The sequence below is a fragment of the Schistocerca serialis genome, chromosome 7, assembly GCF_023864345.2.
Source record: "Schistocerca serialis cubense isolate TAMUIC-IGC-003099 chromosome 7, iqSchSeri2.2, whole genome shotgun sequence".
Taxonomy (NCBI): domain Eukaryota; kingdom Metazoa; phylum Arthropoda; class Insecta; order Orthoptera; family Acrididae; genus Schistocerca; species Schistocerca serialis.
Genome location: NC_064644.1, coordinates 382764692 through 382785809, shown reverse-complemented (window position 1 = coordinate 382785809; position 21118 = coordinate 382764692). Strand labels below are relative to the sequence as shown.

At 44.5% G+C, this 21118-nt stretch overlaps 1 protein-coding gene across 1 annotated transcript in view; it reads right to left on the bottom strand.

Annotated features, from left to right (window-relative positions):
• Positions 1 to 21118, bottom strand: part of LOC126413115 (calphotin) — an 831469-nt gene that overhangs the window by 160964 nt on the left and 649387 nt on the right. The window contains exon 8 of the mRNA XM_050083006.1: positions 363 to 679. Coding sequence (XP_049938963.1) covers positions 363 to 679 — 317 coding nt within the window. The remainder of the gene's footprint in view (positions 1 to 362; positions 680 to 21118) is intronic.

The following is a 21118-nucleotide window of genomic DNA, read 5'->3' as shown; positions in this document are numbered from 1 at the left end:
GGGTGCGGATAGGAGGGGCGTGTGGTCAGCACACCGCTCTCCCGGTCGTTATGATGGGTTTCTTTGACCGGAGCCGCTACTGTCCGGTCGAATAGCTCCTCAATTGGCATCACGAGGCTGAGTGCACCCCGAAAAATGGCAACAGCGCATGCCGCCCGGATGGTCACCCATCCAAGTGCTGGCCACGCCCGACAGCGCTTAACTTTGGTAATTTGACCTGAACCGGTGTATCCACTGTGGCAATGCCGTTGCCTTTTGATAGAACAGGACTGATAGTGATTTTATGCTTCTAGTTAACCAGAGGCGAATCGTTTGCCTGCCGCTGTGCCATCTGAGAATGTGAACATGTAGGGCAGACAAACCTTGACGATGTGGACGACGCTGGAGGGCGGCCTGTTCTGGACGTGGACCTCGCTGGATGCGGGCCCGGTCAGCACCTGCACCTTGCTGGAGGCGGCCGGCTTGCGCACTTCGACCACGCTGGAGAAGACGACTGTGGCCGGAGCGCCGACGCGCACCTCCACGTTGGAGGCTGGCCGGGCCTTCTTGTCCGACGTGGGGTCGCTGGAGACAGTCTTGCTGGGTTTGATGGCCGCGGGCGGCGCTGCGCTGCTGGCGGTCGGCGGTCGAGTCTCGATCACGGTCGTCTTCGTGGTCTGTTTCGGGGTCGGCGCAGCTCCTGCGGATGAAACGTTAAACCCATATAAATCACTGCACGAGACTACTATAAAGTGAGTTCAGCGTTAGAGGAGACTACGAGTACACACAACGACCTTCTTAATTACAAGCACGTTGTAACTGTACCTCATGAGTTAGAAAAGTGCATTTCATTATAAGTCATATTCATTGTTGTTGTTGTGGTCTTCAGTCCTGAGACTGGTTTGATGCAGCACTCCATGCTAATCTATCCTGTGCAAGCTCCTTCATCTTCCAGTACCTACTGCAACCTACATCCTTCTGAATCTGCTTAGTGTATTCATCTCTTGGTCCCGCTCTACGATTTTTACCCTCCACGCTGCCCTCCAATACAAAATTGGTGATCCCTCGATGTCTCAGAACATGTCCTACCAACCGATCCCTTCTTCTAGTCAGTTTGTGCCACAAACTTCTCTTCTCCCCAATCCTATTCAATACCTCCTCATTAGTTATGTGATCAACCCACCTAATCTTCAACATTCGTCTGTAGCTCCACATTTCGAAAGCTTCTATTCTCTTCTTGTCCAAACTACACTCCTGGAAATTGAAATAAGAACACCGTGAATTCATTGTCCCAGGAAGGGGACACATTCCTGGGGTCAGATACATCACATGATCACACTGACAGAACCACAGGCACATAGACACAGGCAACAGAGCATGCACAATGTCGACACTAGTACAGTGTATATCCTCCTTTCGCAGCAATGCAGGCTGCTATTCTCCCATGGAGACGATCGTAGAGATGCTAAATGTAGTCCTGTGGAACGGCTTGCCATGTCATTTCCACCTGGCGCCTCAGTTGGACCAGCGTTCGTGCTGGACGTGCAGACCGCGTGAGACGACGCTTCATCCAGTCCCAAACATGCTCAATGGGGGACAGATCCGGAGATCTTGCTGGCCAGGGTAGTTGACTTACACCTTCTAGAGCACGTTGGGTGGCACGGGATACATGTGGACGTGCATTGTCCTGTTGGAACAGCAAGTTCCCTTGCCGGTCTAGGAATGGTAGAACGATGGGTTCGATGACGGTTTGGATGTACCGTGCACTATTCAGTGACCCCTCGACGATCACCAGTGGTGTACGGCCAGTGTAGGAGATCGCTCCCCACACCATGATGCCGGGTGTTGGCCCTGTGTGCCTCGGCCGTATGCAGTCCTGATTGTGGCGCTCACCTGCACGGCGCCAAACACGCATACGACCATCACTGGCACCAAGGCAGAAGCGACTCTCATCGCTGAAGACGACACGTCTCCATTCGTCCCTCCATTCACGGCTGTCGCGACACCACTGGAGGCGGGCTGCACGATGTTGGGGCGTGAGAGGAAGACGGCCTAACGGTGTGCGGGACCGTAGCCCAGCTTCATGGAGACGGTTGCGAATGGTCCTCGCCGATACCCCAGGAGCAACAGTGTCCCTAATTTGCTGGGAAGTGGCGGTGCGGTCCCCTACGGCACTGCGTAGGATCCTACGGTCTTGGCGTGCATCCGTGCGTCGCTGCGGTTCGGTCCCAGGTCGACGTGCACGTGCACCTTCCGCCGACCACTGGCGACAACATCGATGTACTGTGGAGACCTCACGCCCCACGTGTTGAGCAATTCGGCGGTACGTCCACCCGGCCTCCCGCATGCCCACTATACGCCCTCGCTCAAAGTCCGTCAACTGCACATACGATTCACGTCCACGCTGTCGCGGCATGCTACCAGTGTTAAAGCCTGCGATGGAGCTCCGTATGCCACGGCAAACTGGCTGACACTGACGGCGGGGGTGCACAAATGCTGCGCAGCTAGCGCCATTCGACGCAAACACCGCGGTTCCTGGTGTGTCCGCTGTGCCGTGCGTGTGATCATTGCTTGTACAGCCCTCTCGCAGTGTCCGGAGCAAGTATGGTGGGTCTGACACACCGGTGTCAATGTGTTCTTTTTTCCATTTCCAGGAGTGTATTTATTGTCCACGTTTCACTTCCATACAAATACTTTCAGAAACGACTTCCTGACACTTAAATCTATACTCGATGTTAACATATTTCTCTTCTTCAGAAACGCTTTCCATGCCATTGCCAGTCTACATTTTATATCCTCTCTACTTCGACCATCATCAGTTATTTTGCTCCCCAAATAGCAAAACTCCTTTACTACTTTAAGTGTCTCATTTCCTAATCTAATTCCCTCAGCATCACCCGACTTAATTCGACTACATTCCATTATCCTCGTTTTGCTTTTGTTGATGTTCATCTTATATCCTCCCTTCAAGACACTATCCATACCGATCAACTGCTCTTCCAAGTCCTTTGCTGTCTCTGACAGAATTACAATGTCATCGGCGAACCTCAAATTTTTTATTTCTTCTCCATGAGTTTTAATTTCTACTCCGAATTTTTCTTTTGTTTCCTTCACTGCTTGCTCAATATACAGATTGAATAATATCGGGGCAGGCCGTTGTGGCCAAGCGGTTCTAGCCGCGTCAGTCTGGAACCGCGCGATCGCTACGGTCGCAGGTTCGAATCCTGCCTCGAGCATGGATGTCTGTGATGTCCTTAGGTTAGTTAGGTTTAAGTAGTGCTAGGTTCTAGGGGACTGATGACCTCAGATGTTAAGTCCCATAGTGCTCAGAGCCATTTGAACCAATAACATCGGGGAGAGGCTGCAACCCTGTCTCACTCCCTTACCAACCACTGCTTCCCTTTCATGTCCCTCGACTCATATTCATTAACTGCTTGTAATATGGGCACGCAAACCTGTATGAACAGGTACTTTTTCCAGTATCAGTTTTCTTACTGAATCACAAACATTAATGTACAGTTGCCAGTTAGAAGTAACAATATGAGAAAACTACTTCCATCCGTTTCGTTTTCCAATGTGGGGAATGGTGAGACATACGAGTTTATTTATAAGGACCCCCGGTGTTTCAGAAGATGACTGCGCCAGAATTATCACACTTGCTGAAAACAGAAACACGTCGGTAGATAGCACATCTCTCGAACCTTTAACTTATTTTACAGGTCCTGAGTAGGGGCGACGTTTATGACACAGCAAACGTCGCCACGTGCGTGAAGTTCATTCTCGCGAACTGTCCAGCAGGGTGCTACAGCAGCCCATTTTACGGATCTGTTCATTGCGTTGCCTATATGAAGGCGCAGGATAGATGAATAACAATGAATCTCGGAGACAGCGCAACCTACATGTGCAGTCTATAACTATAATAAATGTGGAAACTATTAGAAAGCTTCCGTTAACCTGCAGGACACTGAAGCGTACCTAAAATGTGAAGCAAATTCCCACTGCTTTTCCGATAAACTGACATGGGACACATTCGTCTAAATGGTAGTGAAAGGGTCTAAAAACATCATTTTACACTTACAGCTGTAGATGGTTTTATTCTGCTGCTGGAATTTCGGTGTCACACCAGTGTACAGAATAAATATTCGATGTCATATCACAGCGTATATACAGTGTTCTTCCTACATAATTCCAGGGTTTCAGAAAATGACTGTGCGAAAAACTGCAAGATATCCATAATAATGTATTGAGCGTCTTTCCAAGTTCTTAACTCATGCTATAGGTACTCAATATGTACACCGTTTGCGATGTGGAAAATGTCATTATGTACGTGTAATTCATTGAAGTCGCTGTTGTTGCTGCTACCCAGGAAGGAACAACGACAGCAGCTCGCTTTGGAAATCAGTTTACTGAGTTGCCCTCTACAGGCGCAACCTATTCTGTTTGGCAATATGGAGCATATGATTTGTGGACATGAGGGATGGCCAAGAGTTCGTCTGACGAACCGTGCACTGGAACGAGTACCGTAGCACGCAGCCTCGCTGCACACTTTCCTCCCCCCCCCCCCCCCCCCCGCCTTACCCCTCTCCGTCCCCCTTCCCCGTGCCATGTTGTGTGAGAACAAAGAGGAGGAAGAGGCGGATACTGTGAACGTGCCGCATTTAAATGGCAATGAGGTCGTATTGCATGTGACTTGGTTTTATATTTCACATTTATCAAAAGCAAGGATCACAAGGGAAACAAATTTTCAAAAATATTTTATTATTTTTGGCGCTCTGAGGACATCATATAATTTTAATCTGGAACAAACTGTCGGCGTATAGATAGACGCAGATAATTTCACAGATTTTTGCACTAAAGTTACCACGTCATCGTGACTCAGTTTCCTAAGGTCTTACACACATAAATGTTGATCAAAATATTGTAGCACTTTTGCTACGTTATTACGGAGCAGTGTTGTCTTTAGAAGAGGAATTACCTAGCAGATCAATAACTTAAATCTACAAATGCACAGAGGTGCTTTCAACTGAAACGGCAAACAGTGTCTAAAACAGATCTAAGTTTGTCAGTGTCGGAAACTTCAAGGCTACAATGTATTCTTTAAACGTCGCGTTTTCTTTAAGCCAGTGAGCTTACCGAACTCTACTGTTTTGGTCATAATGTGTCTCTTCAATAATGCGGTTTTACGTTTCAGTGTATCCCCATCAAATAAGAAGGCAGTTGTTTCTCACCTTGCTATGTTTCACTTTTGCAAGTGCGCAGTCAAGTCCACTTAAAATGATAGGTGTTCAAATCCGTTCCGGATGTCCTAATTTTCCTTCCTTGACAAATTCAACAATAGCGGGTTTTAAATCGAGAAATCATTGCAGTCATGCCCCTTGATTTAACCATCGCACTTTGATGTAATTTATAAAGTCCCCTGCTCTTCGTTAAATCCCATCGGAAACTGTTGTAGCCGACAGCGACATCCTAAAATTTACTTTTTGTAGCAGCAATTTCTTCACGTGCCACTTGCTTGCAAAATTCGTACAAAATTCTTCTTGATGTACAGGACACTGAATCCTCCCTGTCGATCGTTGTAATGTTTTGCTCCCTCATTATCAACTAAATCCTTAAATTCTTTCTGTATTGTATTGCAATGTTGCTTCACAGCAAATTTCTAGTACCCATTGCTTATACGATTGCGTAACATACACAGATCAGACAGAACATTATGACCGCCGACCTACCAGCCATATAAACCCCTGCAGGTCATAGCAGCGACACCTGGCGTGGAATGACGGCTAGTGAGACGCACGTTCGGTGTTTGTTGTATCAGCGAGCATGCTGTCCTCGTGTAGGATTGCGAAGGCGCGCGATCTATCTGAGTTTGACCGAGAGCGTATTATGATGACCCGGATTCTCTGCAAGAACATTTCGGAAACTCCACGACGTATCGGGTGTTCTAGGAGTGCTGTGGTGCCTGCAACATGCGCCTAAACCAAGGGTTGGGCGGCCACCATCATTACAGATGTTGGGCGTCGTAGGCTGGGGAGGCTGGTAAATCAGGACAAGCGGTGAACTGTGGCGGATCTAACATCGGACTTTAATGGTGGGCCGAGTACAATCGTGTCTGTACACACAGTGCACCGAACACTCCTAATGATGGGCCTCCGCAGCCGATGACCCATGCATGTGCAATGTTAATACCTCTACATCGACAACCACGACTAAAACGGGCACTTGACTATCGGCACTGGACGTTGGTGCAGTGACAGAGCATTGAAAGGTCTGATGAATCCCGGTACCTTCTTCACCATGCCAATGATAGGGCGCAAATTCGTAGTCTTCCAGGGGAACAGCCCTTTGACACCTGTACTGCGTGACGGGGACAAGCTGTCGGCGGCTCCATTACGCTCTGGAGAACATTGATGTGCGCATCCATGGGTTCAGTGGTGCCATGAGGGTCAAGGTGTATCGTATACAGCTTGCAGACCACTTACACCCCTTCATTACGATCATATCTCCCAAAGGCAGTGACATTTTTCAACAAGATAAAGCGCCATGTCGAAAGGCCAGGAATGTGTGGAAGTGGTTCGAGGAACACATTGGCGAGTTCCAGTTGATGTGCTGGCCTCCCATCCCGCCAGATCTGAACCCAATCGAACACGTCTGGGATGTGATTGAACGTGGCGTCAGATTTCATCACCCCCTCCAATAATTTACGGGAATTAGGTGACTTCTGTGTGCATATGTGGTGCAAATTCCCTCCAAAGGCCTACCAAGTCCTCATTGTTTCCATGTCACGACGAGTTGCCGCTGTCATCCGTGGCTACTAGGCAGGTGCTTATAATGTTCTGGCTAATCAGTGTATACTGAGAATTTTCATCCCTCTCTTCTGTCATTCCCAATCATTTGTGACGATAGGTCGTTGGACTTCTTCAGTTTGTCCCAACAGCCACAGGGCCTGTGAAGATCGTTCACACCACAAACAAATAGCAAAGAGTAAACACTGAAAAACCATCATTCTGCCGTACAGACGAGAGTTGTGCCGACCGAAAAATGTAACACCGCAATACTAAATGAAATGAGGGAGCCGTACTGAGCTACTTATGAGAACGTCCGAGCAAAGCCGAAACAGTCCGAGCCATGGCCCGCATACACCTCGCACACTCGGCCCACGTGAAGTTTTGGCATGACATGCGCCCCCCCCCCCCCCCCCTCCCACCGGTCTGTGTGTTCAGATACGTTTGCCACCGTGTGGCGACACCGTGATGTGCATGATGAATCAAAACTTTGAAAGATGTTTTGTCCACTAATAGACGTCATTTTTCTGTGTGGATTGCAGTTCTCATGCAGTCGTCGTTTGAAACCCCAAAGGCTATAAGTAAATACCCCTGCAGGCTTCTGTCTCACTTTATGGAATTGACGTTAAAATACTTTGTACAGCGACAGTCGTATTTGAATTTGGATGCGAGTAGCATAAATTTCAGAACTATGTTACATTTGTCAATGAAAATAGCTGTTTCCTTCTCTGCTGTAAACTACGACCTATCCCTTCAAACGTACGTAAGACCGAACACTTTGCAGTATTGCTGCCACAGATCTGACAGCTGATTGCATCTGTTGTGAACGATATAAACTTCTAGAAACGCGTCTCAGTACTTCTACACGTAACGTTTGTAAAGCCAACACGCAACCTATCATACATCATAGCTGGATACGACAATGGTTGATTTTTCCGCGGCGGGCTTCCACGTAACTCGTTCAAAATTTCATGGGTCATAAAGCCCGAACCAGCAATTTACTGCGAGGTAATTCTACATCGGTCGTAGGAGGCGATTTTCCGACATCGTAAACCATTCTTTCCGGCCCCGTCGTCATTTCTCTAGAACGCGATGACGACTATTAACCGGGGTAGCAAGCGCTCCAACTGGTGTGGTTACCGAAGTTTCCCAATCTCTGTGCCGCAGTACAGAATAACAAATTGGCCCTCGAGTCTTTCTTTTATATGGCAATTAAATTCTACTTTCCCGCGCGACGCCGAGGTTGCCGGATAAATTTAAAGCCGAGGTGAGTCTGGGTTAATGTAACTCGCGCAACCGTAAATCATTCAAGCCGAGTTCGGAGAAACGGCGCAAGAGTCGGGGCGTTTCCATTCATATCTCATCTAATTGCGCAAATTATCTCGTAAAACGGAATATCTGGGCGGGAAGCAGTGGCAGAGTGGAATGAATAGCGTTGAGCATAAGGCACGGGTGCTCAGACTGGCTAAATAGTATAGTGTGTGTGTGTGTGTGTGTGTGTTTTTCTGTCTGAGTTTTCCATGAGAGCATCTTAGGTATATTTGAGATGCAATTAATGTTACGGCAGAACACGATGAAGAGCAAACAATTAAGGACTCATTCCTAGTTCACTTTTCCTTACCGGATACGAAAATGAAGTTACATTACATTAGTCGTATTCCATGGATCCCACAGAGACTGGTCTCTGAGATGTGGAAAGAAGTCAACGTCGAACATTTAATTTAATTTAAATGTAATGTAGTGAAACGACTTTGCATCACTGTGTTACAGTGCTAATTCTAATTATATTGCGTAACATATAGTTTTTTAATTCAGAGCCTTTCCACATTACCCACATGACAATGTGCTCTGGGAGATTCTTGAGTGCATGCATATCGCAGGGTTGGACACTTTTCTGTACAAACGAAGTCACTGCAGAGGGTTTTTCGTCCTAGTGTTGTATTCAGCTCTTCAAAATTTTCTGTACACAGAAATATATTGCTAATGGCAGAGGTCACTCACAGATCTATGTATTATGAAATATTTGTCAAAATATTCCGTTGTTTTGAATAGATTTCTGCGGGATGTTCTATGGTTAACGTCAGGTGTAACTGCAACAACACGGTTTTATATTCTGAAGATACATTCTCTGTAACTTGAATTTTCCCAACAAATATTTCCATAACTGATTAGTGTGTGGAAATGGGCAGAATAAAATAGGTTTATTTGAATTTCTACATCGCCTATAACAGTAATCATGCGTAACATATCTGAATCAAGGCACTTCATTAAATCCAAGCAACGGGTTTCCCAATTGAAGTTGCAGTGCATTTGTTGGCCCAGAAATGGAACATTTTCTACTTCTTTCATTTTTTCTTAATTTTTTTTCGAGTATTTCATTAGCTGTCCCCTCAGTAACTAGACTGGTATTTTTTTATCCCTTTACTTCAATCATCTGCAAAAGTATAGAATTTGCATTCTATGAAGTATTGTTACAGTCGAAAAAGCTTTTGATTGATGTTGTCTTGTGTTCTTGAACTAAGTGAATTTTCTTTTTGTTGAAACATTCCTCAGCTTCATGGAATGTTACAGCGAGCAGACGCATGCAGAATTAGACTAAAGAATGGACACAGAATGGGCTGTACGGAATATAAATGTATTCTCAAATGTACAGCGATAAATTATCGAAAAAGATAGGAAGATTTATAAATACAAATAATCACCGAAATTGTTTCAGCAGTAATGAAACTTGACATCACTTTACCACAGATCTTCGGTAGTGAGGAAAGGGTTGTGGCATTGCTATGACATATTGCAGAGCAATATTGTTTAATTTTTCTGAAACTGTTTAGTGGCTATTTTTTAGTGATTACTGGATATAATTGCTAACAGGGAAAGCGTTGCATTTTTCTTCCTGGGATGGTGCACTTCCAGTGGGGTCCCCGGTTCCTATTTGTCAGCAGAAGGCCGTCAGTGAATCTCTTTAGAAAAGGCGAGTATCCTCATGGAGATGGCCATTTTTCGCGGAAGTGCAGCAGTAGCTTCCTCCCTACCTTTGTGGATAGAGCTGGCGCCAGTCTTCACTGAGGACAGAATATACTGTGCCACCACCGATGTCGCCGAGAATAACTGAACATGACATTTACGTTTTTTTAGCATTAACAGCAAAGGACAAGAAGCCGTAGCTCTGCCCGGCTAGTGTAAGAAATCGATTGCTTTCAAACCCCAAAATTTAGGTATATTCAATCGAATGTGTTGCCTCCCCCCCCCCCCTCCCACCCCTTCTTCCCACCACTGTGCTTGGCGTAACGAAGCCAACCATTGAGGATGCACTGTTCCAGGCTGGTACCTATCTCATGTTTGTTAATGTGCATTTTGTACACCAAGAGTAGGAAGTTTCTAGTGTTTTCCTTGTTTTTTCTTTTTCTCAGATGACTGATATTCTCGTCCATCGCATTGACAGAAGCATTATGTTGTCCCCTCCATGTTAAGTTCCTAGGAAAGTAGAGAGTTGAGGATGGAGAACAAAGATTCGTAGCTATGTATCTGCCGGCTGCAATCTGGTGCTGATTTTTGCACACTTTTCTGGTTTTGGCGGACTGAAATTGCCGCAATCTGCGTTACCATGATGCATGTTCTGAGCAGCATGCAGCTTATTTGTTCTGGTACGCAACTGAGGTTGCCAAATTTACTTTTAATTTGTGATTTTGTCTCACTCACTATGCATTCGTCAGCTGTGCAGCTGAGGTTACCTTGTTGCGTTTTCTCCATGCAGTCTTCCCTATAATTTGGCACCTCTCCACAGTATTAGCGTCATTTCGTGGAAAATAGATCAAGAATTAAAGAACTTTGGCCTCTTTCAACTTATTTTTAACTGTCCCCTTCAATCAGAACAAATAACAGCCTCTTATAAGCAGACTTAATTTAAATATCAAGGTTCTCTAATGGTCGCAAGCTTTTCCGTGGTTAGGAGACTGAGTAATAACAAACATAACCTGTTGTACGCTTTATTTTGTTTTTACCACTGTGACACTATTACCATTGAGCATAGCGATCAAACTAAACGATCAATTACTTATTAATCAGTGAAAGTAACGACCAGTACAGTCGCTAGATTGTATGATTATAGATTTATTTATTGTCGAGAGAAAGTTGTGTCGTTTTCCCCTTTGTGCCACGATAACCCACGCCGCTCCCCCCCCCCCCCCCAAAAAAAAAAAATAAAAATAAAAATCCTCCCCACATCCCCAGCCCCCGGTCCACGAGATTCCACGCATCGGAATACGTAATACTTCACGCGAAAACCAACAAAGACTCTGTATGAAATATAAGTTTATAGAACAGATAAGATTATGAACATAAGAAGCTTCTAATCTACTTTGGCATTGCCAGAAACGATTCTATTTGGGAATACTTGCTTACGTTTGGTAGAAGTAACGCAAATTTTTCTCTTTCATTTTGCTATTTTTGTTTGCGTGGTATGAGAATGAGTCACAGGCACGTCGGAAATATTTTTAAAAACGTTTCAACCACACTACACAAAGCTATGCCATTTTTTGACATATTTCCTCTCCCTTACGTCCAATGCAAGTTTTTCATCGTTTAGAAAGTGCCCGAATATCCTTAGAAAAAGAATTCGCTTACGAGCACATGCAATCATCTGTGAAACGTGTAGCGTAACTATTTAGGAGAACGGAAGAACTTGCCGCACTGTGATTGTCTGAATGGCCCAGACTTATTGGAAACGTCTCGAGGAAAGTATCTCGGTTAATATACCGCTTCACGGAATACAGGCATACTTCTTTTTTCCTCATACATATAACTTACAACCGAGATGCAAACAGCAGCTAAGAAATGAGAGACGTATCACAAAACTTTGCATCCTTTCGAACCGGATCTCAAAACGCCAGTGGCTGAACAGCAGGTGTGACGGTTGACGTGACCTCGGCGCGAGAAATGAAGCCCGCACGAAGAACCCACCCAAGGATTGCCCACACCCTAATAAAACCATTAGGGTGACCTCGAATATCCTCTCCCTCACCGCCTTCATTACAAGTTATAAACCTTCGCATCGGGTCAGTGGCCAAATCTCTTCGAAAACATGATCTTTGACACGAAGTGTCGATATCTCTGGACGAAAGAATTACGCTTTCGGAAGTCGGAACTTGTCTTAAGTACCTTCTCACTAGGTGACAACGAGACCCTACAGTCGACATCTCTTTTGGTATGACTCTAAGAAGTTACTTTGAGTTGACGTCTTACTGTCTGCATAGACGTGTTGCTTTCTTAAGACATTTATTTCCATTCCACTAGTCAGAATCCGTACATAGAGCGTATGTCTGCATTGATCATAGATATCGTGTGTACTGTGTAAGTCTAAAGATCTTCGTGGCAATTGTAATCGTAGGTCAAACCACCTAGACTGTTAAGCCACGTCATTTTCGTCCCTGATTTCGTTTTAGAAAATCGACGTTTCGGTCCTTCTGTTGGAATCTTCTTCAAGATGTCCCAATGCATTTGGTTAATTGAACGAAGGACGAAGTAACAATTTTTCCGTTTGCGCAGAACACGTTATCCGTCGCGAACGACAGAAAATAAGTTACAGTAACAACCATGAATCACCAGCTAACCGGGGCACCTGAAAATCCTGAAAAAGTCCCAGTATAGAGGTCGAAACGTCGATTGTGTAAGAAGAGGAAGAAGACACGACATGGCCTAACAACCTACAAGGTTTCCTCTTCACCATACAGAGAGGAAAGTGTCCAAAACCAGAACCCATTTCATTTTTGTTTTAAAAAGTAGGAAATAACAAAATTTTTCGTTTTAATAGCATGTAATATTTACTTCATAATGTCAACAATATAGGGAAAGACAGATTGCTACTTACCGTAAAGAAAACACGTCAAGTTGCAGACAGGCAAAATTAAAAGACACTCACACATAGCTTTCGCCCACAGTCTTCGTCAGTAAAAGACACACACACACACACACACACACACTCACACACACACACACACACACACACACACACACACTCACACACACACAAGTAAGCACACCTGACGCACACACGACCGTCAGTTGCAGCATCTCAGGCATTCCGGCCCGAGATACTGGAGTTGGCGGTCGTGTGTGTGTGTGTGTGTGTGTGTGTGTGTGTGTGTGTGTGTGTGTGTGTTTTGGTGACTAAGGTTGTAGCCGAAAGTTATATGTGAGTGTCTTTTAATTGTGCATGTCGGCACACTTCTTTACAGTAAGTAGCAGTCTGTCTTTCCCTACATTGTTGATATCTCTATCCGTAGTTTCCATTGTTTCCTTTATAATGTTATGCACCATTTACAATTTAGTCTTAGAAAATACAAATAAAAGATATACAAAAATGAGTATAATAACCTTACGCTTAGCAAGTTTGAAAAATAGGTGCCAAAATGGAAACCTTGTAAAAATAATCAAAATAACGCAGAACGAAAATAGATAAAAGTATTAAACCAGACAAAATTAAATCAAATTTCAAAGAATAAGTATAACATATCATCTTTCTGAACTGAAGAGTCCTGCTATAAGATGTTCCGGTAGACTTTCTTTCTGGCAGTTTGGTTTTGTGGTATTGAAAAAGACTAACTCACTTTTTTTCTCAGCAATTTCGTCTTTGAAACGGCGTTCAGTTTCATTTCTCTCTTTCAGGTGTACGGCTACTCTTCACACTTCATTACGAGTATGCCCACATAAATATGTTTACATAGCAGAACAACAGTAAACCAGCTATTCTTCAACATCTATACCAAAATGTGTGTGTTTGCCTCAATATGCTTTTTCCTTAGGTGTACCATTCTTCATCTCTAACAACCTCATAAGCGTTTCTTTTGGAACGTTTAACTGTTTACTTGCCTCTTTACAACACATCTTTCTCTAACTGCACCTATAGCTTCTGGTGTTTTAGGCGCATTCTATTTTCTTGGTCACTGGAATCTACAATAGAATTCCAAGAAACTGTGTTCCCTAATACAGGCAGACATTTAACATGATAAAGTAGGGAGTGCGGTTCAAGCAATTTAACTGGGTCCAGTTTACGTGGTTGTAGCCTACATTTTGTTAACCCAATAATTTGTTTACGGAACATTAAAATGATGTGAATTAGTCATATAAACAATAACTTTGGACCTTACTATTGAAGAGCACACACAGGTCGAAAGGCTTACCTGCCACCATGTAGATGAAGTAACGAAAACTGTATCACAATTTAATAACTATTTTCATTGTTAAGAAATCTAAAGGCGAACTGATAAGCAGCAAGTGAAGCGAGCGAAGCATGCGCTCCGCTAGAGAATGGTGGAAGCCTGAACTACTTGTCCCACTAGAGTTCAGGATAACGCACAGCCAGATCAGGGGGCCATTTTAGGAGAGGGAGACCATTTTAGGGCACATTCATCTATTGTTTTGACTTTGTAACCGTTTCTCATTACACTTAATATTTATAAACAAATTGTAAGGAGTAAACCATATTTTCCATTTCAGTAGACCACCTCACTCGACGTACACGGCTGTTATAATGTTACAGAAACAATCATGAGTGTTTCCGGCAAGATACTCAGATTCACTGTGTATTCGGAACTCATCCAGAGTCAAAATCCAGTGACATGTGTGCTCTGACCACCGCGACAAATCGTTATTGTGTATCAATGATGTCCTTCTTTGTTACCAGAGATCGTTTGCCTTTGAGCCGCTGCTTCTTTCCGCTTCGTAATGTTTGTGATGAAGGAGAAACCAACAAGCACACCGGACGCGGTGATTAATCTCTCTTCCCGAAATGCTTACACACGACAGTCCTCCTACCGAAACTGCTGCTAAGCCTTTGCGCTGTCTCCGTGACTGGCCGCAAGACAGATGGCTGCTATAATCAATTTAAGAGTGGGGGAACGGGGGCGGGGGAGTGTCTGCAGCCTTCCAAAAACAGCTCTGCAGTATTCTGTACCTGTCTTATTACTATGAATGAAACACTGCACAGACTTACCTCATTAGCCTTTCGTGACTTGGTATTTCAGTTTTCCAAGCAGGAACGATAAATGCCTCAACACCAGGTCACTAGTTACGCACCCTCACTTTACAGGGACCTGTTTAGAATGGCACTAACTTTTGAGACAGATGACAAAGACCATGTTATGTAGTATAGTAGTATTTGTTGCGTGTGTCTCTATGTATTCAAGACAGTCATCTCTTGACAAGCAAAGACGTCGAAGTTATCCTCAGCGCTTAGAGAAACGAGTGCGTTTGTGGAGCCATGACTCCTCTGACGGCACTAATATCTCAGATACTACTACAGCGAACAAATATGCTTATCTTGTAGCACTCAATACTACATTCTCGGCGACTACCCAATAGCTACGTAACTGTAGCTGTCAGGCGATGTTACAACTACGATCCACTTTCAATGAAAAAATTTCCAAAGACTGCCTTAACAAGATACCACTGAGAAATTTTAAATTTCTGGCTTAACAGAATTTTTAGGTTTCAAAATTTTTAGGTGTGTCCATTGATGAGAGGTTAAAGTGGAAGCAACACACTGATGGTCTGCTGAAACGTCTGAGTTCAGCTACGTATGCTAGTAGGGCTATTGCAAATTTTGGTGATAAGAATCCCAGTAAATTAGCTTACTATGCCTACTTTCATTCACTGCTTTCGTATGGCATCATATTCTGGGGTAATTCATCGTTGAGTAGAAAAGTATTCATTGCTCAAAAACGTGTAATCAGAATAATTGCTGGAGCCCACCCACGCTCATCCTTCAGACATCTATTTAAGGATCTAGGGATCCTCACAGTAACCTTGTAGTATATATATTCACTTATGAAATTTAACGTTACTTAAAATCCGTCTTGATTGCAAATCAAGACGGATTTTAAGTTACGTTATAAATTACTGATTGCTGTTATCCCATAAGACATTATGTCTGTTTTTGCAAAACTTATGAAATTTGTTGCTAATAATGCAACCCAGTTCAAAAGTAATAGCAGTGTGCATAGCTATGACACCAAGAGAAAGGATGATATTGGTCTTCACTATGCAGGGTTAAATCTGACTTTGGCACAGAAAGGGGTAAATTATGCTGCCACAAAAGTCTTTGGTCACCTAACAAACAGCATCAAAAGCCTGACAGATAGCCAACTAACATTTTTAAAAAAAATTAAAAGAATTTCTAGATGACAACTCCTTCTACTCATTGGCTGAATTAAAAGATATAAATTAAGGGAAAAAACAACAACAACAACTTAAACATTAGTCATGCAATATTTTGTGTAATGTAATATCTTGTACAGACATCTTTTATTAACCTGACATGTTCCACATCATTACGAAGTGTGGTATTCATGATCTATGGAACAAGTATTAATCTAATCTAAGCAGACCTATGTCCTGCGACATTAATGTGACCATCTGTCAAAAGCCCGAATAGCCACCTTAGGTTCTGGAAGGACCAAGTGGGATATAGAGCCATACCACGACCAGCTGCAATAGTTTTCTCGGTTGAGGATCCGTGGCGCGTACGGCTCGATCAAGGTGGTCCTATAGATTCTGGACTGGGTGTACATCAGAGGATATCGGTGACTAGGGCAATACGGTAAACACATGCCGGTGCTTTTCGAACCACGTACATACACTGCTAGCCGCGCGCAGTGTTGCATTGTCCTGCTGGTAGATACCATCCTGCAGAGGAAAAACAAACTGAATGTAGGGGTGGACTTGGTTCCCAAGGATAGAAGCATACTTGTATAAATCAACTGTGCATTCCGGAATGACGAGATCACCCAAGGAATGCCTACAGCCTGGATCCATCCGTTGACTGTGCAGAGTGTTTGCTTTCAGACGTTTCACGCTGTACACGTCAACGGCTATCTGTCCGATGGAGCATAAAACATTATTCATCTGTAAAGGTACCCGTCAACGCTCAGTGGACGTCCAGTTGTGTTACTGGCCTGCAAATTCCAGCCTTCGTCGCCCATGAACAGCAGTCAACATGGACGCACGAACCAGGCACCAGCTGCAGACGTCCATACTCAGTAACATTCGCTGAACGATTGTCGAGGAGACGGTGCTGGTAGTCCCTTGGTTCATCTAGAAGGTCAGTTAATCAATAGTTGCACGGCTTTTCGCCCGTACACATCTGCATAGCCGTCGTTCCGATTTTATCTATGGTCCGAGATACACCAGAGTTGCCTCGGCGCCTTTTTCGGGAGCGGCATTTTACCATGCACGATGTCGATACGCGAAAAGTAACAGACCTTTGCCATTTCTGAAACGCATCCCCCTTGGCCCGAAAGACAGTGAGCATGCCCCTTCGGTCGTCAGGTAAATCTCTCTGTTTCTGTATTACGACAACTACTTCATTGTTTTCCACACCCTCCACTGCGAGTGCTACGACCTATCGTTTTGTGGGAGGTTACAGCACGTTCTACATCTACATCTACATCCATACTCCGCCAGCCAACTGACGGTGTGTAACGGAGGGCACTTTGAGTACCTCCCTTCTATTCCAGTCTCGTATTGTTAGTGGAAAGAACGATTGTCGGTATGCTTCTGTGTGGGCTCTAATCTCTCTGATTTTATCCTCATTGTCTCTTCGCGAGATATTCGTAGGAGGGAGCAATACACTGCTTGACTCCTCTGTGAAGGTATGTTCTCGAAATTTCAACAAAAGCCCGTACAGAGCTACTGAGCGTCTCTCCTGCAGAGTCTTCCACTGGAGTTTATCTATCATCTCCGTAAGGCTTTCGCGATTACTAAATGATCCTGTAACGAAACGCGCTGCTCTCCGTTGGATCTTCTGTATCTCTTCTATCAACCCTATCTGGTACAAATCCCACACTGCTGATCAGTATTCTAGCAGTGGGCGAACAAGCGTACTGTAACCTACTTCCTTTGTTTTCGGATTGCATTTCCTTAGGATTCTTCCAATGAATCTCAGTCTGGCATCCGCTTTACCGACGATCAACTTTATATGATCATTCCATTTTAAATCACTCCTAATGCGTACTCCCAGATAATTTATGGAATTAACTGCTTCCAGTTGCTGACCTGCTATATTGTAGCTAAATGATAAGGGATCTTTCTTTCTATGTATTCGCAGCACATTACACTTGTCTACATTGAGATTCAATTGCCATTCCCTGCCCCATGCGCTAATTCGCTGCAGATCCTCCTGCAACGACTCAGTAACATTCGCCGAACGATCGTCGAGGAGACGGTGTTCGTAGCCCCTTGGTTCATCTACAGGGTGTTTCAAAAATGACCGGTATATTTGAAACGGCAATAAAAACTAAACGAGCAGCGATAGAAATACACCGTTTGTTGCAATATGCTTGGGACAACAGTACATTTTCAGGCGGACAAACTTTCGAAATTACAGTAGTTACAATTTTCAACAACAGATGGAGCTGCGGTCTGGGAAACTCTATAGTACGATATTTTCCACATATCCACCATGCGTAGCAATAATATGGCGTAGTCTCTGAATGAAATTACCCGAAACCTTTGACAACGTGTCTGGCGGAATGGCTTCACATGCAGATGAGATGTACTGCTTCAGCTGTTCAATTGTTTCTGGATTCTGGCGGTACACCTGGTCTTTCAAGTGTCCCCACAGAAAGAAGTCACAGGGGTTCACGTCTGGCGAATAGGGAGGTCAATCCACGCCGCCTCCTGTATGTTTCGGATAGCCCAAAGCAATCACACGATCATCGAAATATTCATTCAGGAAATTAAAGACGTCGGCCGTGCGATGTGGCCGGGCACCATCTTGCATAAACCACGAGGTGTTCGCAGTGTCGTCTAAGGCAGTTTGTACCGCCACAAATTCACGAAGAATGTCCAGATAGCGTGATGCAGTAATCGTTTCGGATCTGAAAAATGGGCTAATGATTCCTTTGGAAGAAATGGCGGCCCAGACCAGTACTTTTTGAGGATTCAGGGACGATGGGACTGCAACATGGGGCTTTTCGGTTCCCCATATGTGCCAGTTCTGTTTATTGACGAAGCCGTCCAGGTAAAAATAAGCTTCGTCAGTAAACCAAATGCTGCCCACATGCATGTCGCCATCAATCCTGTGCACTATTTCGTTAGCGAATCTCTCTCGTGCAGCAATGGTAGCGGCGCTGAGGGGTTGCCGCATTTGAATTTTGTATGGATAGAGGTGTAAACTCTGGCACATGAGACGATACGTGGACGTTGGCGTCATTTGGACCGCAGCTGCAACACGGCGAACGGAAACCCGAGGCCGCTGTTGGATCACCTGCTGCACTAGCTGCGCGTTGCCCTCTGTGGTTGCCGTACGCGGTCGCCCTACCTTTCCAGCACGTTCATCTGTCACGTTCCCAGTCCGTTGAAATATTTCCAACAGATCCTTTATTGTATCGCTTTTCGGTCCTTTGGTTACATTAAACCTCCGTTGAAAACTTCGTCTTATTGCAACAACACTGTGTTCTAGGCGGTGGAATTCCAACACCAGAAAAATCCTCTGTTCTAAGGAATAAACCATGTTGTCTACAGCACACTTGCACGCTGTGAACAGCACACGCTTACAGCAGAAAGACGACGTACAGAATGGCGCACCCACAGACTGCGTTGTCTTCTATATCTTTCACATCACTTGCAGCGCCATCTGTTGTTGAGAATTGTAACTACTGTAATTTCGAAAGTTTGTCCGCCTGAAAATGTACTGTTGTCCCAAGCATATTGCAAAAAACGGTGTATTTCTATCGCTACTCGTTTAGTTTTTATTGCCGTTTCAAATATACCGGTCATTTTTGAAACACCCTGTAGAAGGTCAGTTGTACAGCAGTTGCTCGGCTTTTCGCCCATACACATCTACATAGCTGTTGTTTCGCTTTTATCTATGGTCGGTGATACACCACAATTGCCTCGGCGCTTATTTGGGTAGTGCCTTTTTACTACGCACGATGGCGGTACACGAAGAGTATCAAACTTTTGCCATTTCTGAAAAGCATCCGCCTTGGCCCGAAAGACAGTGAGCATGCCCCTTCGTACGTCAGGTAAATCGCTCCGTTTCTGTATTAAAACAACGACTTCATTCTTTTCCACATCCTTCACTGCTAGTGCTACGACGTATAGTTCTGTGGGGGGTTACTGCACGTTCACGTCGAACGTTGGCAGCGGTCACATTAATGCCACTAGATCGTGTATTACGTTATGTATTCCGCTCAGTCATATGTTTCGCGTTATAGTAAGCCACGCATCGATTTTTATTTCAGAACATTGAAAAGACGGATTTTTGGGAAAAAAAATGTTGAGGGTAAGAAAATGATTAGGGGATATAGGGTGTATGAGACCCCCATAGTTGAAGTGGAGACAAAACCCTGGCCGGCCTGAGTGGCCGAGCGGTTCTAGGCGCTACAGTCTGCAACCGCACGACCGCTACGGTCGTAGGTTCCAATCCTGCCTCGGGCACTGATGTGTGTGATGTCCTTAGGTTCGTTAGGTTTAAGTACTTCTATGTTCTAGGGGACTGATGGCCTCAGAAGTTAAGTCCCATAGTGCTCAGAGCCATTTGAACCATTTGAACAAAACCCTGCGATATAAACCCTCGTTTTCATGCTTCTTAAAGAAATAACCCATGTAGAAAAAAAGTGATATTATTTACACTATTTACCTAGCCCACACATCAGTTAACGAACACAACGTTGACAAGCCGGAAATTAAACAGCTGCAGTAAAAGCAGTGAAACGGTGGGCGTATTCTCATGTAGATACGATCTTGAAGAGTGAGCAGCAGCTACTGCATGTTTTAGTTGGCGTGCTGGAGACACACTGCCTCGAGAGTGTTTTAAAACCCTTGCACAATCGTCACACTCATTACGCCCCACTTGCTCCCAGACGAACACGCCACTTCATCTGCCAGCTAACTGTGTGTTAATGAGCACAGTTCTCTTTGCTTGCTTGTCAGGCAGTAATTGTTTCGACAACATTCTCTGCGAAGGAATGTTCGTAGCGTCCTTCAAGTACTATTCACTTGTTTCGTATACGACAGAAGGGCTCATTACGGTCTGCAACACATTCGTGAAGCGTCTGCAGTTTCCGGGTGTTTTACTTAGTGTTTACGTTCCACTGAGCATGCATGAAACGGTACGTGTACCCCTACTCTATTACATGCCTTTGTTATACACGTGCGTCTAAAATTATTTTTAACTGCGCATTTAACGAACATTACAACAACGTAGAAGCTCAGTATGTACAAAGACCAGTTTTAACTATCCTCGCTGGAGAAGCAGTAACCGTTGAGAAAAGCGTTTCTGGAAGGACGATTTGAAAAGTTCTCGAGCTTCTTTTGGTTTACGAGGGTCTCTGCTTCTTCAGCCTAAAAATTTTAGA